A 13,907-nucleotide genomic window follows, 5' to 3' on the forward strand; every position below is an offset into this window, starting at 1 on the left:
CATCTACAACATGGCTAGGTAACTGTGACACAGACAGAATGATTCTTGGTGCTAAATCTCCCTCCCAATCTGGGAGAGCGCTGTGTAAAGGTAACAGAGTGCCCTAGACTGACTTGATGGCCAAACAATTCATTCCCCGGGTTAGGAGGAAGTCATCCATCTAGAAAGGGGGTGGAGCTACGGTACACTAATTCATGGACACGGAAGGGAAACGATGGGGCAGATTGGAGGGGCAGTTGCAATCATTAACCAAGGGGGCGTGATTGACTATATATATGGGGACATAGCGAGGTGATCTGTTCCTTTGATATGGTTAATGCTGAACCGGAAGGAGAACTGTATTGCATCATCTTTTGCTAGTTTATCGTAACTAAAGAATACATTTGTTTGTTGTTATTAGATGGCTAACACGAACTAGCCAGGCCAGCACAAAACCCGGACAACAATGCACGTGTTTTATGATTAATTGTACTTGCACCACGAGCACTATAGCATTCACTGTGGACTTGTGATCGTGTTTGTGTTAACTGTGGGTGTTTAAATACTAGGATTATTATTTCGGGACCAACACATGGATTAAACAGAGCAATACGCAAATGCTGTGTATTATCTGTTATCATTATTGTTTACTGTTTGTCGTCAGACTTTGGATTACAAAATAAACCATCATTTCACCAGTACTTTGTTGTTTGTCCTTGTCTTGAGCACTGCATCACCCATACACCTGCACACTGCAAACCACTTCTCCTACCCTCTACGTCTGTCTCCAGTCATTACTTTAAATTAGTGTACATGTCTTTCCATTGAAATGCAAAAAAAAAGTGTAATTGACAGAGGCTACCTCATGAGCATCTTAAACACTGTTCAAAGAGATCTGTTTGATCGAGTACAGTAGTCATTGAGCTTATCTCTTATTACCCATCACCCCAGCATAGGGCAGCAGTGTTAATAACAAACATGCATCACAATACAAATTACTGTTACACATGTTTCCTCCCGAGGGAGTGGCAGCACACTAAAATGTTTCTTTGTAAACCAGAGAATGGCACCACTCTGGTTGTTTATAACCTGACTTCAGTTAAATGCATTTTGGACTATAACTATCTAGTATAGTTTTTAATTATTCCCAATGTCAATCTTTGTTTTGTGTCTGTATGCAATAAGGTCAGCCTCTCATACATATTTAAAATGTGATTCAACAGTGAAGCAGTATTGCATGATTAAGTTGCTAAAAATACTATTTGTATCCTTCTTGCTAGTTTTTAAAGACAAAGAAGACTGTCAGAATGGTGTTCCTCTTGTGTTAATTTAAATGCCTCATTACATAAAACCAATTTAAACAAATACATAAAATGACAAACATTACATTATCTGCTGTGGAGATGTGCTCTTGTGATTATTTAAGCAATAACAGCATGAGCACATTATTGCATGTCAATTTTTTTTTTTTTTTAATTGTTGGTTTCTCATTACCACAGATAAAATATTTCTACTGTATAATAAAGACAACAGAGGTTAAACAATGCAAGAGTAATATAAATATATTCTTACTTTTTTTGCTTAATTGGAATGAACTCTGAACCTGAAGCAGTACATATTAAAAACAATTAAGAGTTCAGGTCGTATTTGCAGTGCTTAGCATTTCTTTCATTAACACTTTAAATGTCAGTTTAACACAGCAGTAAGTTTTAAAAAGTCCAATAAATCGTTACTGCATAATCAGCAAGCAGCCTACTCTTAATGTTTTGTGAAACAGGGATAGATAATTAAGCCAGGTAGCAGCTTGTCCTGTGGTGGTGTAAGGTGTCCTCTGTAATATTGTTATTATATTTTGATTTAGTTTAAAAGGAATAAGGCAAACAAATCCCTATCCTTGATGTAAATTGGTTTCTGGCTTCCTCCATTCCAGTCATTAACACCACAAGTGTGCAATAGCACTGAAATCTACAAATAATTTGTGTGACTCATGCTTTTGCCTGCCTGACCATCTGCTGACTTGTTACATGTCTATCTGATAATAAGTCTAATAACTGACAGTAAAAATGAGCACAGGACATTACAAGCTTTTGCCATATATTAAAAAATAAATAAATAATTCCTAGGAAATTATTTTGGCTTTCCCACTGACAGAAAAAAACAATGTGTGTCACAGATAACAGTTGTCTGTCCAAATGCATGTATTACAGGTACATCTCAGAATTGTAATTTATTAATGTTGTGATATTGCCTTGTTAATTGGGTGGTACTTCCTGCAACTGCTGTACATATCTATGCATTAACAATTACACTGGATTTGCTGTGCGACGTATAACTATTTATGCAACACTTGCATGTGTTTTTTGTCAAGAAAAGTTAGAAAACTTAATGCAGTATATTTGCAATTTGTAAAACAAGAAATGCGATTCAAATTGGGAGTCATAGAAAGATAAGAGGGGTGAAGTCTAAAAGAGAAACAAAAAAGAAAGATGCTGATCAATCCTTTTAGCTCTCAGCTCACTTTGATGTATTATATAGTGGACACCACATACTGTAGCAGTCTTGCCAAGTGAACTTCTCAGATACTGGGCTGCAGAGTCCTACACCTGTTTGGACTTGATATCCTTTTTTTCTTCCAGAGTAGTAAAATAAACACTTTACTATACCAATAAAAGTGTACAATTTCAGAATATATCTTCTAGTCTTGTAATAGATTGTAGGTGACACTTATTGCATCTCTGTATAAATAAATCCAATGTTTTTTTCTAACCAAAAAAAAAAATCCCTTAACCATTCTGTTGTTTAAAAAGATGTATGCGTAAATAAACTTGGCAGTCAATTTGTATTAATTCAATTCAGAATCTAATATGTTTGGAAGTGATTTAATAAATCTAATATAGGAATGTTGTAGGCACTGGTGTTTAATCAGCTGAAACATGGTTTAATAAGATGAAACACTTCTTTGATACATTTATAATGACGTGTCAGCTTTGTAAATATTTGTTACTGTGTCATTTTAATTTACAAATCTACAGTCTCCTAGGAGGCTAGAATATGAGCTTTCACCACCAGGGATGGGGGGGGGGGGGGGGGGGGGTAATAAAATGATAAAAACATGTTTGATGTAAATGGCAAATTGATGAGGCAACATAAACCAATATTTATTCCTAGCAAAAATTTCAAATCCGTCATCCTTATTGTTCCTCCGTTCTGTTTGACAATGAAGTCTGTTGTGACTTTTAAACTGCACACTCTTATGTTCACTCCCTAGAATAAACCAGAGTGTTAGTTTTCTTTTTTCACCTCACACACTCTGTTAGTGGCATTTGGTTAGTAGCAGTTGCAAACAGTGCAGTTTGCGAGGGGGTGGGGTAACTCACAATTTGTGATAAGTTCAGTCGTCGGAACTGAGCAAATTTGCTCTCTATTTCTTGCCAGCGTTTGTTGAGCTGGATCAAGCTCGGCTCCACTGCTTTTGCAGCCCCATCCCTTGACAAGCTTTGAGCCTGCCTGTTGACTGCATTCAGGTCTTCTCTCTTCTCCTCCAGTTCAGCATCAATCTCCTAGTGAGCAAAACCAATACAGGGCCCCAAGGCAGTTAGCTGAATAGACCAAAACGCAAAACTGACAAATCAAACAAATAATTATAAAAAATAAAAACTTCAGGAGGCACTTATCTCCGCTTTATTTATGCAGTAAATGTTACAATTAAAACAGGTTTATTCCATATACACAGAAAGCATTTAAGGTCCTGTCTGCCTTGTAGCAGACTTATATCATCGGTTCTAATGTAGAACTCAATTAGAACTGAAAGGGAACGTCGGCATTTTAAGCTTTAGGGCTTTTTTTTTGATGTGCAATGAAATACTATTTTTTTTTTTTTTTTTTTTTTTTTAGGAGGGATGCGAGTATTGGATTTATGCTGTCAAAAAATCAAAGAGTAAGACTGTCGTCTAAGGGCCCCTATCTATGCCACTTTAACATGGCTAGTCAAGCTCTGTTTTTATAGTTTTAGAACAGAGCTTTTTCGATCAAATTAAGCAAAAAATGAGGCCGTGAAATGCATTAAAAAAAAAAGGTGACATTGACAAATATGTGCATAAATCTACAGTGGTGTGACTATGAAACATGACAAGAGATGTTTGGGATCAGATGATAGTCCTAAAATGACAAAGGGGTCTTCTGTTTTACTGAAAGCTCATTTGTTCATCTGAAACAAAGATACAAAGTCAAAACAACTAAACTTTTCCTTTAGGCATTTCAGAATTTAATAAACAAAAAAGTGATCCATCACAGTTGTCATTTTGATACCAGTTTAAAGAAGTTAATCCAGATTTCTTAATATATACACATTAAAAATTGAACCACTATCATATTCCCATGCAGCCATTTTAACTCTTCAAAAGATCTACAGTATGCACAACAGACAATTTGTCTTCAGTACCTGCTTGATTACAAAGATGCATTACCTTTATCTTTTGTTCATCTCTAGGGTCTGGTAAACTGGCGACACTTTTCTCAATGTCATCAAGCCACTGCAGTAGGTTGTCAGCCTGCCGCTTGTACTGGTACCACTCGGGTGATATTGGCAGAGCCTTTTTCTTCCTCAGAGATCTCAAGTCCTGTGCAAAGTTTGCAACAATTGTTAAAAATAACTCAGAGACAAGATGCATTACATCTGTGTGGTCCAAAAGAATATTACCGATGTAGTGGTGTCAGGCAACACCTGTCATGTGTTCCTACAGACTTCAGGGAAGCAACCATCAGCATGTTCTCTTGTCTGGTAGGTCCTTTAAAGTATCTGCAGTAATTCTTCTTCAGTTACATTTTGGCACAACATGCTGATAAGGTAGAACACTAATGTGTCTGGCCATCATGGTTCTCTTTTTGTTGTCCTTTATTAATTATGTTTTGCAGGAGAACCTGGCTGGGCTGTCTCGTCTTGTTAGTAGTGGGGGTCTACAGTAGCTTGCTTGCACCCAGCTTTAAAGCTAACTGGCATCAGGCCTGGATCGCTGGGCTCCAGGTTCAACACTAATTACTCAACGCTATCTTCCTTTATCCTCCAACTATTCATGGAATCGAGAAACAATGCCGATGACAATCAGAAAGAGGCTCCTGCTGCTAGCACTTCGTTTTAACCGGATTAATAATGACTAATGCATTAGCTACAGTGGTCTTAAAAGTGACCGGAAACAGGCAAATTCTGATGCAGAAAGATTTAATCAGGCTCAAGGCTAATGAAAAATGAAGCTTTCACTTTGCAATACAGAGAGAAATGTAAGGTAAGGCAATGTGAATAATGTAATTAATGCAAAAAATACATTAATATTGTAAAAATATCAGCATAAGTTAGAGGCTTTAAAGTTCTTCCTCCTAACAGTTGTGTCTGTAAATCTGTCAGTTTAAACAGTTTTTCTCTCAAAGCAGTTTAAATCCTTCTTTTCAATCACTGGAATATACTACTACTAATAACAACATTCACAGAGAGTATGATGTGCCATCATGTATCGACCCAAGTTGAATACGCCTATCAAGTCCTTGTGAAAAACATTCAGTCTTTCTTTTTATAAGCAGCCTGCTCAATATCAAAGGTCTGCGTGCTATTCTATTAGCACTGAAGAAAAAGCAGCAGCCTTGCATTAATTTTGAACCCTTTAAACTATGAAATATGCCAGGAAGATGACAGCTTTGCCTCAAAGGACCTCAATAGGACAATTTGAGAAATTAAATGCAGTATATATAAAAATTTCTTTTTTTTCACCTATACAAAATAGCTATGAGTTTGACTTCTTGGTTATCTACATTGGGATAATACCAAGCTGCTCTTTCATCTCTATGAACAGCAGCTCTCCAGCTATAATGAAGTGGCAGATTGGTGATAGTAGGATTATGAAACAGATACATGACAAGATGTGGCAGTGATTGAGAAAGCAATGGCACTGGGACTGCATTGGGAGTTAACGCCACAAAAAAAAAGTGAAACAAAAAAAATCCTTGGTAACAAAGACTTACAGTGGCAGCAAAAACTAAAGATATTCAAATACCTAACAACAGAATGGAAGCTCCAATAAATACTATACAGTACTTACAAGTCTGAAGTGCTTTCTTTTTGTATTTATTTATTTTTTTAGGAAAGGTAGGTATCTCAGCAACATAGAATTTCTGTTTTGTGGTAAGTCTTGACGGTCCAATGGCTAATGGGAAGCCAGTTTTCATACTGCTGCAAAGCAGAGGCGTTTGACTGGTCTATGGGGAAAGCTCTGGAGTGATTGTGAAATAAGAGCAACACTTTTTGAAAGCAACCAGATAAGAAACCACAATCCAAAGCGCTAATTTTGATGCGTTTTGAATATAAATTGAAAGCCCAGCTTAAATACAAATCACAGACACTGAAAGAGAGGTGCCATGTTCCAATATTGTCTGTGGTGGACAGACGCATTTTTAGAACTGATTAGATAATGACATGTATCGGTGTATGTGTTACCTAGCAACTGCCTCAAAGGCTTGTGTTCCAACACTTGCTTTAATCATTTTTTTCTGATTTTGTATTAAAAGGTTTTATAAACAATATCTTTACATCAAAGAAACTGCATTCTGTCTTGGAACAGTCACTTAGAGTTCATTAGACTCAGTAAAAAAAAAAATGTGTATGTGTGTGTGTATATATATATATATATTATATATATATATATATATATATATATATATAGTAGTAAAATTTACATACCCCAATAGAAAAATCTCTTGTAGCAAAAAAGTTTTGCTTTTGTGGATGAGGAAATAGAGGTCTACAATTATTTATTTCAGCATTTTTGCAAAACTATTTATACCCCGACAAGGAAAATAGCTAGTTGAGTCAGCTTTAGGAATAACAACCTAATTTAAATAATTATAATTTGTCAGTGAGCTTAATGGCATGATTCATTAGTGTTTTTACAATTCTTCAATGCGAATTTCATCACTCCACAAAACCTGTGACCAGAGCTCATATCCATCATTCAAATGCCATTGTGCAAACTTTAAGCAATTTGTCCTTGTGACGTTTTTCTAAGAGTGGCTTTATCACCACGTAATACTTGAAATGGAAACCCCAGTCCCACTTGCAGCCAGTTCACTTTGAATATCTTTGGCTGTCAATCTCAGACTGTTATTAACCTTCCTCACAATTCTTCTACTTGTTTTTGGTGAAAGAATCTTCTTTCCTCCAGACCGAGGGAGCAATGTGACAGTACCATGAGTCTTGTACTTCTTGATAATAGAAAAAGTAGTTGAAATTGGGATACTCAAATGGTTGGAAATTCATTTGTATCCTTCTCCAGCTTTGACTATAAATTATTTTCTGTCTAAGGTCTCTAAGAATGTTCACATACAATCCAGCATTTTCTAGAATTAGGTTCTGCATTATCATATTGAAATTTCTAGCACCTTGTAGGCAATACTATCATTGTATCAAATCTTGAATCGTCTTGAATTAGCATTTTTGGAGTTTTGCAAAAAATTGCTTAAATAAATAACTGTAAACATCTATTTCTTGTAACTTTTTCCTCATCCACAAAAGCAAAAGTTTTGCTACAAAAGATTTCTCCTTAACCTAAAATTATAAATTTCCATTAGGTATGACATTTGACTACAACTGTGTGTGTCATGACTCTCAGCTCATGAAGTTGCTGGCTCAGCATTCATCCAGCTTACACTTCCAATTCCTAAAAGAATTAACCAGATCATAATCCATTTACAGCTTTCCAGAAGTTCACAGATAACAGGACGTTAAAAAAAAAAATGTTAGTGCCATTTAGAGACACAGCTGATAGGCGATAATACCTTGACAGTGTTATATTTAGAATTTAACAGGTGTTGCTTTATTCTGATCTCCTCTCGTTTCCTCTCATCTGGAACTCGCTGCTGTAGGTTCTCTCCTTTCTGCAAAAGCTCTTTCACTGCCCCTTCCTCTGCATCTCCCTACAGAGAAAACAGCACAACCAAAGACAAAGGATTTAGTTAAGGCCTCCTGCTTACATTGACATGAACAATAATGAATGCACAGATTTTACAAAGTGAAGTACAGATAACAAACTCAATTACTTTAACCATATTAGTAAATTTCAGTTTGTATTTTTGCTGCGTTTGTTTCTTATTTATGCAGAGCGTTTGTTCTTGCCACCATAAATTAGATCACAGCAGATTTTAGATTTGAGCAATTGAGGGCATTTAAGTACCCAGGCCGGTCAAGAAGTAGTATTACTTTGAACAGTGAAGCCGTGGTAGCAAATGGGTGATTTGCAAAGTTATTCAAATGCAAAAACATTACCATAAAGCCAAAACAAATAAATGGTACACTCACTTAGAAGAACAGGCAACAACTCCACTAACTAAATAGTATGAAAGAAATGTGCTGTTCCTTTAATTTAAAAACATTGATCAAATGGGATTCCATGTTTAGTGATGCTGAAAGAAACTGCTTCCTGCAGAAAGTATACTAATTATAAAGGCAGTAAACCACCACCAGTTTTAATGATTACCATCTAAATGCTTGTATTGGTGTTTTTAAATCTTTAAAATCATTTAACAAAAAGCCAGAATATATAGTGGTAAATGTGTTTTATATGGGTTTATTTATTTTTTTTATCCTTTTGAGGTTTTTTTTTTTTTTTTTTTTTTTTCTAATTTTAATTGGTGTCTGACCATACTCTGTGGTATCCACTGCACCACATTGGTAAAAACAGTACAAATCAGTGCTTTGCCTCCTATATACAAACCCAAAAATCATACAAGAGCTTAATGTACTGTATTCCCTATAAATCTATTTTTCACTTTGAGAGCAGGTGATGGTTTGTGAGGATCCACTTTACTGCCATTAGTGTGTTCAGGCTTTATGCTCTAAATGCTAAATCATTCTTGACTTTCATTTATATGTATTATACCCCTGCTTTTATAAAATAGATCATTGGGGACTGAAGCATTCCTGTAAAGTGTAAACATGTTATTTTGGTAGAGCCACAGCTACTGCCTAATTAAATATAAGAATAACATATCATCAAGTAGATCAACCTTCAGCACCAGGCTTCCCGTTTCAAAACATTCCTGACTGAACAGACACTTAAAGGGCAGGTGCCATATGAGGCGCTTGTTATTATGGTTTCTACTGAAAACAAAGGGGTAATTGGGTTGACTGCTGGGCTTCCCATGAAAGACAAACAGTTTGAATCTAACAGGTCTCACTCATGACTTTAGGTGCTAGTGAAGACAAGGGGATTTGAGAAATACTATTTTAGGGCAATAACAGAAAAGTTTTTTTTTTTGGTTTAAATTGTTTTGTTTTGCTTTCTGGCTGTTTTGAAACACACCCGCAGACACAGATAATTTACCGCATCTTTCTGAAAATCCTCTTCTTTCAGGGTCTCTCCTTGCTTAACCTCTGCCTCCAGCTGGTCTAGCCATTCCTGTGTATCTGCGTGATATTGCTCCACTTCTCTGGAGGAAACAGAGGTCTGCAAAAGAATAAAATGAAACAAAAAACATTAATACTACGATTGTTACTACTACTGTGCTAAAATATAAAAATTTCCCCAAAAAATTAAAATAAATACTACAACTACTTAGAATAATAACAGCAATAATAGCAATGCTGGCAATTACATTCTTGCTTTACGTTACACGATAATGCTTGTAATCTTCATAGAACTAATGTGTCAGTGTCTTGCTTGTGTCACTTGTGTGGGTAGCTGCTGATTAAGCATACTGAGAGACACAATGAAGGTGAAGTTGAAAACTCCAGCACAGGCATGCAGGATTTATTAACAACAAACAGAAAGTAAGTAAATAAAAGGTGGTCATGTGACGTTACCAGCGATGGTAACGCACAGAGGACTAATACAGCAAGCTGTACAAAAATGCAAAATAAAAACAGTAGACAAACTACAAATAAAAGGTGTCACACAGTGCGAGCGCTAGCCTTATAAACGAGGCGTCCCGCTCCAGGAACCGGCCTCACTACGCAACCCTCGCTATAAATCACATGGGATCACTATCCCCTAAACTAACCTACTGATGAGCCAGTATTCACACTACTCCTGCTGCTTCACACAAGGCTGTGCTTGCAGTTTCAAGGTTCATACAGCCTTTGCTTGTTCATAATGCTGCTTCATACAGCCTTTGCTTGCAGTTTCAGGACTGTGCAGCTGTCATTCCTGCAGAGCGGACCCTCTCCTCCCGAGGATCAACAGCTCCCCTCTGGCATGGTATTGCAGTCGCCTCGAGCCATCTCCCGCGGATGTTTTTGAACTGACGGACACTCGGTCAAGACCCACCCACCTGCTGATTGAAGACCAGCACAGCCAATCACATGCTGCCATTTCCCAAAACCAAGCCTAGCAGGCAGCAAGTCTCAATCAAGCACCCGCCTATAAATTATTTAAATTACACAAATCAACTCCAAAACGACACAATAAAACCATTCCCACAAATTACACCAATACTAATTACCCATTGTGCAGGGCGATCACTCTAACTGGCCACCTAAACTCACTCTATTCCCACTAAAGTCTGTCTTTAAATTTGTTCTTCACTTTAGCAAGAGTCTTTTAGAAAAATTTAATTTCAATTATACTTTTGGTAAATGTTCATTAAGCTTTTTTCTTTGCTTTTAAACTATTAAAAGGGAAAATACATTCCTTTTTGGTTTCACCATTTTAGAAACTGTTAGAAAATAGTCACCATTCATTTCAAACCTGAATGTGGATCTTGAGCGATGCTTCAGTAAAAGGGAGTGTGCAACATTATAGAAATGTCTTTACAGAAAAAAATGTCGATTCATAACTATTGCTGCAGGCATGGTTGTTTAGTCAGTGTTTATATAGACAACAATTAAAGCAGCAAGCCAATAAGTCTGTATCGAATCTCGACTAAAATTATACATAGATATAATTAATAGGATAGGATATTCTTTTTTCATAATCCAAGCAAATTTAATTATGAGACTGACTCAAGCCAGCGTTTCTCTGGTATTTTTTTTTTTAGAGCATGTGTCTGACTTCTTTTTCCTGTATCACTGAGGCGCTAATTTCCTTTATGCACCCCATGAGAATTGATATTGATATGTGCAGTATTTACAATATTAAATATGAGCTCAGACTTCATTAAGGGATAAAAATAACAAATGATTAATGTGGTTCTGTTTGTTAAGGGGCCTAATTTCATACCCACTTGAGGAATGCTTCTTGCTCTGGAATAAAGAAAATGTGCTTGAATGAACAGAATTTTCCAAGTGCCCTACTTAAGTACCTCAAAAAACACACTGAAATTCTGAATAACAAAATGGAAATATATTTATATATAAATATATTGTGTATTTATTTATACACACACTAAAGAATCCCATATCTTATTGGTCTGATCCAACTCTGAACAAATTGCTAACTGAACATAAATCTGTGCATTGATAAAACATTCCAGATTATGCTATTCTTTGTAAAGTGTGCAACATGTTTTTAATATTTAAAATACTGTATTAAAAACATTTAATCCTTTTGTGAGCAGGACAGCGATATTTCAAAATATCACTATTTCCAATGGGAAAACGGGCAAATGTGTGTCTTTTCGTTCAGTCAGAAAAAAAACATATGAATCCAAATTAACATGTATTTATACTAAAGTAATACAAAAATGACTACAAAAGATTTAGAAGTGAGTAGTTTTGAGACTTACGATTATACTGTACTGAAAAACTACTCACTTTAGTAGTTACTTTAGTATAAATACATGTTAATTTGGATTCATATGTTTTTTATGTGAACGAAAAGACACACATTTGCCCGTTTTCCCCATTGGAAATAGTGATATTTTGAAATATCACTGTCCTGGTCACAAAAGCAAAGTTTGTGGGGAATAATAGCCATTTTCTATACTTTTGAGGCATAAGCAATTAGGAAATAACACTTACTACCCAGGAACAAAAAAAATAATTTGTTACATGGTGTAATGAAAGCGGACTGAAATAATTTATTTATAAAATCTTTGACCGTTTCTAAACGTATTCATCTATTTCAAAACATACCCATACCTTTGACACATTCTGGAAAATATTAGTTATGTATTATTCATTATTAACACAGAAAGAAAGGACCGTGAGAAGAAAAAAAAACAATTCTCTTTATTTCCATAAGGTAGCTGGAAACATTACTGCACCATAAATAGTCTATAAAAATACCAGTAATTTGGACACATACCTGTATTTTGTGTTTCATTTTAGAGGAATGGCTTTCCAGCCCCATGGTAAAATGCTTGTTGCAGTGTAGACATCAACTGATGAACAAGATGCTCACCTATATATAATAATATATATATATATATATATATATATATATATATATATATATATATATATAATATATATATATATATATAATATGAGCTTGGGAAGGGCAGTAATGTAGAAAACCAAATTACTTTTTCAAATGAAGCTACAGAAAAACTGCATGATGCAATTTCTCTGAAATGTATTCATTTGTAATTGGGTGTCAAGGACCACCACAAAGAGGTCAGAACTGCAGTAATTGCATAAAACAATACATTGCATATTACTTTCTGCATGCAAACATGTTTCTTGTAATGCATTTTAGTGTTAAATGTGATCCTAGAATATTTAAATTTTATTAAGCTTCAGTGTATCACTGGCAGGTTAACTGGAAAGGCATCCGAAGAGCCAAGTGAAAATATATTTTTGGTATTGCTTAGCAACCTCCTCGTTTTTTTTGGGAGGGGGCGGGGTGGTCTGAAGCACACGGGACCAGATTTGACATTGCTAATTCCCATACTTTTTTTTTATTTTAAGTCATCACTACTCTGGATGCAATCGTTTCCCGATAGGATGTGGCCATGTGACTTCCCACTGCCTTCTAATACTGCCCTGAGCGGTTGGTTGAATGTTGTCTTATAAGAGTGCCTGTAGCACATGCATTGTAGTTTCTGTGCAAGTACAGGCTAGGCCTAATGATCTACAATGACAATGGTTCAGTACTATGTGACAATGGTAGCCTAAGGCTAGCTGCATTAATATTAGCCATTGAGATCATTTTACCACAGTGCAGGGCTCTATGTTTAGATTTTTAACTGGGCCCTTGGGCCACTGAAGTACTGTTTTTATCGTCCTGGATGCAATTTTATCTGGCCCAATATTTTTTTCATGATGGTTTTTATTTTCAGTATGTTTTTAACTGTGTATGGTAGCCAAAGAGAGCCGCAAAAGAAAGTGGAAAAACAAAGCCTTTCAATATATGTTACTTCAACCATTCAACAAGCACACATTTGTGTGCTTGTCAGAAAATGAAAACACTGTATTGAAGATTTGAAAATGTACGTGTACAAATGATACTCTTTTTCACAAGCAAACCCGCAACCAAGCAGTTACCATATGGTCATAGCAACGCTAAAACTGAATTATTATAATCCTAATTAGGGTTCTGTGGGTCAGTGTAGTAAAATACACGATTACCTGAAAATAAACTATTTGAACAGCATTACATATTTGAGTACATTAAAAAAATACATTAGCTACTAGGAGAAGGAAACGCGTCTTTTTTTAATGCTGATGGTTAACACGTGTTATGTCAGTCTTAAACCTGTTATTTGCATATTAAAATGTAAAGACCCTAATTAATTATGCAATGCTTGTAATAGCAACATTCTGCAGTAATTGCATTCTTTGAAAATGTTACCAATTTTATTGCCTTGATTTTAGCTAATGTTAACAGATCCCTGCATGAGTTCCTCTATAATGACTGTACACAGCAGCTTCTACAGCTGTTGATAGCCAGTTCTGAAACAGCGTCTGGGAGCATGGTACCAGTGAACTTTGAATGTGTGAACTTAAATAAAATAATGTATATAACAAGTGCTTAAAATAGTAATCCAAACTTAGGAAACATCAAAAT

General features: G+C 35.7%; 1 protein-coding gene across 10 annotated transcripts in view; it reads right to left on the reverse strand.

The window, feature by feature from the left end:
- Positions 1-13,907, reverse strand: part of dmd (dystrophin) — a 728,160-nt gene that overhangs the window by 359,998 nt on the left and 354,255 nt on the right. For all 10 annotated transcript variants that reach the window (XM_041259003.1, XM_041259005.1, XM_041259010.1 and 7 more), the window contains 4 exons: positions 9,345-9,467; positions 7,801-7,938; positions 4,446-4,598; positions 3,357-3,539 (listed from right to left, as the gene is read on the reverse strand). In XM_041259003.1, coding sequence (XP_041114937.1) covers positions 3,357-3,539; positions 4,446-4,598; positions 7,801-7,938; positions 9,345-9,467 — 597 coding nt within the window. The remainder of the gene's footprint in view (positions 1-3,356; positions 3,540-4,445; positions 4,599-7,800; positions 7,939-9,344; positions 9,468-13,907) is intronic.

This window comes from Polyodon spathula, chromosome 9, assembly GCF_017654505.1.
Source record: "Polyodon spathula isolate WHYD16114869_AA chromosome 9, ASM1765450v1, whole genome shotgun sequence".
Lineage (NCBI taxonomy): Eukaryota > Metazoa > Chordata > Actinopteri > Acipenseriformes > Polyodontidae > Polyodon > Polyodon spathula.